Source organism: Lottia gigantea (assembly GCF_000327385.1).
Source record: "Lottia gigantea unplaced genomic scaffold LOTGIsca_8, whole genome shotgun sequence".
Classification (NCBI taxonomy): Eukaryota; Metazoa; Mollusca; class Gastropoda; family Lottiidae; genus Lottia; species Lottia gigantea.
The window spans coordinates 2,069,265-2,075,212 of NW_008710662.1; the positions used below are offsets into that span (position 1 = coordinate 2,069,265).

Below are 5,948 nucleotides of genomic sequence, written 5' to 3' on the forward strand. Positions count from 1 at the left end.
GTATGCTATTTTACAAATTGGGCTCAATATTCACAATTCGATACCGGTTTGGTCGACCCATTTCTCTGTACCCATATTCTTTATGCTTTTGGAAAATTAGTGGGTACCCAAATTCAGGACATTGAATGGAACGATCAAACGATGTAAGTACATGAATCACTATTCGGTATGGACAAACGTAATCAAAGCATTAGATCTGATGAGGTATTTCTTCTAAAAGACCAGATTTTTAAGCTCTAAAATAGTTGATGGTAGCTGTTCAGATTGATAAATTTCTTCAATCTGTTTTGTCAAGTCAATTCATTGTGCCCATTGTGCTCGTATTATTTAAAAGGAACCTGAAGTATGTTGCTAGTTTCACATAGGCTGTAATTTGTCAGTTGTCTGAAGATAGCACAGCGTGAACTTCAACGGTTTGGGTTCTGTTTTAATATTTCAACATCGCTCTATATTGTAATCCAACAGGAATAACATGTTATTTTCAGCCAAGCAGAGGTCATTGCTTTAAAAAACACAAATCCTAATTTAAAAGTTTTGTTAGCTATTGGTGGATGGACTGCTGATAATTCACAATATGTAAATCTGGTCGCCAGTCAAACCAACATGGTCACGTTTTCATCTAATGCAATAAGTTATTTACGTCAAAGAGGATTTGATGGTTTGGACCTGGATTGGGAATATCCTGGCAATACTGATCGTGGTAGTACATCCGCTGATAGAGCTAGATTCACTCAATGGATTCAGGTAATTATCTGGACCCCAGTGATATTAAATACCATTCGTTTAGCTAGGAGACTTTGATGATTTATAATAATACTTTTTGGCCCTGCTAATTAGGTTAAGGATAATTAAAACATTTCTTACTAGTGAAGAAAATGCTCTTGTTGACTTCAGGATAAATCCCACCATGCCCCTGTATCACTCAGTCAACGTGAAAATATGGCCCTACATTTAATAGTAGAAGTTATGGCATTTGGGGTTTTATTTCAGATTCTACAAAATAGTTTTATAGCTGAAGCCCAACAAACTGGTAAAGCGAGACTTTTATTAACAGCGGCTACTGCAGCTTCTATGCCACAGGCAAATTCATATTATGAAATTTCAAAACTAGGAAAGTTAGTGTGTTTCCATTATAATATTATATTTTTTTCTAATTGAGTGGATAATTTGATCTGAAATAAGATAGTTAGTTCTCTGCCGAAGTTTACTCCATCATGCACTATTCTCACTTATCACTTTGTTGATAGACGCAAGGAAATATAATTTTAGGTTGCTCGTTCCATCTGTCAAAAGGTTTATGAGACTACATGTATAAGGGCCTCAATTCTCTATTGTATTTTAAGAAGTGTTTTTGAACTTGAAATCATCAAAAAGTCTTATCTGATTAATGAACGTTTTTATTAATGTAATTAATAATAGAATTATTTGTTATTTAAATTTTCAGTTATTTAGATTTTGTCAATATTATGACATATGATTTTCATGGTCAGTGGGATGGACCATCACTTGGAGCTCAACATCATTCTGCATTATATCCTGAAGTGGTATGCATCGTCTTTTTAATTTACTTTCCCTCCATCAATCGTTTTGAAAAAGCACTTTCTTATTAACCTCGCTGACGTTCTGGAAATGAAACGGATATTACGTACTAATATTCTGTTATTGAATGATATTGCCATGGGAGCAACCAGATCATTTATTTCGATTTACAATAATTGTTTAGAAATTGTTTGATTTTAACTTCGACTTTTTTTCGTCAACGCCTCTGGCACGGTTAGTGAGGAAGCATCTGACTCTCATAATGCATCACTTACATAATAATATACATAATTTACGTAATTTATTTATTAATGCATATATATGTTTACTTTTCCAGAATAGTTCTGTTATCGGATGGATTAATGCTGGATTCCCTGCTAATAAATTAGCTTTGGGAATGGGTGCCTATGGTCGTGGGTACAAATTGTCTGCACAGCCAAATGGAAACGGCGTTGGTGCGCAACCCAATGGCTATGATATGCAGAAATATTCAAAAGTAAGTGTCTGGTTCTTAATGGAAGGACACTGACAGTGTCTGTTTTATTCCTGGAATTGTCTCTTATGAAACTTGTTGATTTATATTTAAGTTATATTTAATATAAAAAGGCTATGGGACGTTTTGCTAACTGAAAGATGAGTCAACATCATGCATAAGGAAAGGATTTATATTCTTCTTCGTCAAGTCATTTCTTTCATATTATTATGAAATGATATTAGATAAAGACTAATTTTTCAGACGCCACTCGCATTAATCACTCGTATTAGATTGCTTAAAACATGTTTAAAATCTTTCCTGCATTTAATTACTTTAAAGCTTGTCTTCATTTTTTTACAACTGGCTCTAATTTTTTTCCACGTGATGGGCTATTTTACCGCTTGTAACTTGTAAGGTAACGTTTCCAAGCTTTTTGCATCTTCTTTACTGCACGAGTCGTATAAATATATAAACACAGCCTTATGGAACAACAATCACTGGTTAAAGTTTTATGCAACGTTTCGACGTGTTTCTCCCGTCGTCCTCAGGCACATAATGATAAGAAGTGATAGGTAAACTATATATACATTAAAGCTTATTATTAAGTAGAGAGAGATAAATTGGTTTATTAGTACATTACATTAAATTTTAACAGGTACAATAAGAGGTATATAAATCGTTAAATAACATACACGCTGATTAAATAGAATAATCTGGAAACCTTATTAGTCACCCAAAGCAATTCTAAAGTGCGTTCATCTTTTTCTTCAGTTAGTAATATGCCAGATAGGGTTTTGTCGGTATTGGGAAAAGTTCTTTTAGTTACAAAAAAAAACAGGTAATTAGTTGAATTTTCCCTATAGTGAGTTACCCTTCGAAACGTTCGGCTTTATTGAAAGGTTATGTTTATTAGAAGGTCACGATTTGTTCCGGAGAGACAAAAAACAAAACACTTAAAACGTTGTGCTAATTGAGCGTAGGATAATAAATATGTCACAAGTGACAGGAAATGACTTTTAGCAAATTATCATGATGACTTTCTTAACGTTTTTCATATTTCGACAAATAATGTATATTAAAATTCCTAAATAATACATGGCGCAAAATCATGACCACGTGTTTATAAGGTTGAGCCGATTCTCACGATTATAGAAAAGATTACTGTTCCGTTAATATTGTAAATAACAACATAATGGTTTATTTTTGGGTTTGTATTGGCAAAAACTCCTTTATCCACATGTGCAAGTGATTCTTACGAAGGTTTTGTTCGTTCATTAATTGGTTTTCCGTCACTGACACGTGTTCACTTTTATTATCTTCAATGTCCGTGGTCATAGTTAATACGTCATTAGACTCAAGTTCACATGAAAACATCAAAACTATTTTGTTTTTTTCTTTTTCAACGACCATTTCCATATAATACTGAAGGCAACACCGCGCATTGTGAAAACTGGACAACTTAATTCTGACTGTGTTACACCTAGTCAACAACTGTTGGCCACATTATTAGTTGTCATTTTTACTATAATTAAAAAGCGCTTTTTGATATCATTGGCAATTCATCAAAATTACTGTTTTAAGAAAGTTTTTTGTGTTCCAATTGACAGGTGCGGATTTGGATGAAAACTTTATTCGTAATAACTAATGAATAGGTTTTTTATTCCAGTTAAACTGAACTTCAGAATTCAAAATATAGTCTTGAATAAGATCTATTCAGTAGGTAGTGGCGACAGATAGACGAAATATTATTACATTCTTCTATTTTAAACGAGATTACTATTGTTTAGGGAGGGGGTGGATTGGACTAGTCGTGGCTTGAACAAAATCTTACAAATGTAATTTTATAAAGAAAATACTTGTATCGCCTGATAAAGATTAGAGAACCCTAATTGAAACGTTGCCTGTAATAAAGATAGAAGTTGTATTCCATTAAAGTATTTTCTTAATTTAATTTATGCCGATTACTAAATGTTATCTAAAGGATATGATATATAATGTAAACCATGGAATTACATACGAAAATGTATCCTTGGAAAACATGCCAGTGTCGCGAAAACAACAACAAATGTTTCAACCTTGTTTTATATAGCAAATTGTCCTTTTGTTTTATGTAGATCTGTTCAAAATTAAATACTGGCCATTCGGTTGTACAGTTGACAAACCAGCAAGCAGTGGCTGCTGTTGGACAAACAAATGGTCAATGGGAATGGATTGGTTTCGACAATACAGATACATTTCAAAGCAAGGTTAGTTCTTAGGGTTACCCGTTAGAAGTTGAAAAGGCCGTTCAATATCAAATTTAACAGTAAGCAGTAATCTGCTTCTCTGTGAGAGTCTATGGTCTATATCAGCAAGACTGAATTTGACACAGAGTTTAGTTATTAAAACCATTGTAAAATGTTGTTTTTAGTCTGGGTTACCTCAATAATTATCTTAATCTTATTATCACTCTTAAGTAGTTTCGTTATTAATTTTGCAAAATTTATCGACAGAAAAATAACAAAAGGGATAAAAAAAAATTACTTTTAGTTATTTTGTTTTAGGAAAATTTAAATTTTCATTGGGTCCTGAATGTGTAAAAAATCATCGACGCTCTCTGTATGTATTACAGCGACTTGAATACAATGTCAATTTTTACCACATGCTTTTTACACGGTGACCAGAAAAGACACTGCACACGGTGAATTACACCTACTCGTGAACTGGAAACCCATTATATTTCATCATTGCTATGTACATGTACTTTAAAGGATTAACTAGTCGTGGCACTTTAATATTAAATATCATAGTTCATGATCCAATTCACAACATCTGGCATTCAAATCACTCACATGAGGAAAATATATTCGACTTCAAATTTTCATGAATGGATTGAAAAATTTAATCCTCAGGAGGTTGTATAGTGTTTTTGTTGGATTATTGTAATAACCATTGAACTTAAGCTTTCCTCAATGTCGTTTAGAAAAGGGATTATTGTAATATTGTGGACCTTTTAGTGTCAATTTATTTTGTTATTTTGAATAGTACATGTAGTTGCGGAATGCATCTGTTATTGATAAATTACGAAAAGTAATTATTATTGAGTATTGTATCAAAATATCTTGAATGAAAGACTGTAAAAGTCTCACGAGTTTTGTTAATGAATTAAAGTGGAAACGACATATGGTCAAAATCCCTAGTCTCTTTCAGTAAAAACCCTTAGTATTCCTTCTATGCATTGAACAACAAAATTTTGAGTTTCACAGATTGTGCCAATATCAAAATTAGCAAATTGGTGTTGTTCTCTTATACAGACATTGTTCCCATGTTTCTCTCAAAATTTCCATAGTTACTAAATTATTGTTAACTTTAAAGACGGAACTAAAGTCCTCTTGGAAATTTAATACGATATTGTACTTTTCAGGCTAGGTTTATAATTGCCAATGGTCTAGCAGGTTCCATGGTTTGGTCATTAGATCAAGATGATGCGACCAATGCATGTGGAGGTGGGAAATATCCTTTACTGTCAGTTTTACAGAACATGTTACCTGGGTACGTGTTTGCTCTATCAATTTAATCATTTTTAAAGTATTCAAAACATATCCAATTTTCAACATTCGCTTTTATAACATAGTTACAATGGCTTTAAAGCAGAATTTATTGTCCTCACTGGCTTTCATCCTTTACCGATTGGCTTAATTTCTTAGAAAAAAGTATAATTTCATTGGAACGAAGAATGGAATGTAGACGTTTTGGTAAGATCAATTGCATTGGGAATTATGCTTGAAAATTCCTGATTCAGGGAAAAAAGAAGGAGCATTTTTCGTTTTCCTTTTTTGAAAGGTAGATTATAATCATAATCATCATTTGATATTGCAGAAGTGGGACAAATGGCGTTAACGCAGTAAATGCCGTCACAAATACCAAAAATAATGGAGGAAATGATAACGCAGCA

General features: G+C 32.8%; 1 protein-coding gene across 1 annotated transcript; it reads left to right on the plus strand.

The window, feature by feature from the left end:
- Window positions 1-5,570, plus strand: LOTGIDRAFT_108497 (hypothetical protein; the record flags this gene model as incomplete). Its single annotated transcript, XM_009066947.1, has 7 exons — window positions 1-143; window positions 486-744; window positions 991-1,115; window positions 1,445-1,544; window positions 1,877-2,035; window positions 4,129-4,260; window positions 5,418-5,570. Coding segments are annotated over 7 exons (1,071 nt in total), but the record flags the coding sequence as incomplete, so codon positions are not given.
- Between the last annotated feature and the right edge of the window lie 378 nt (window positions 5,571-5,948).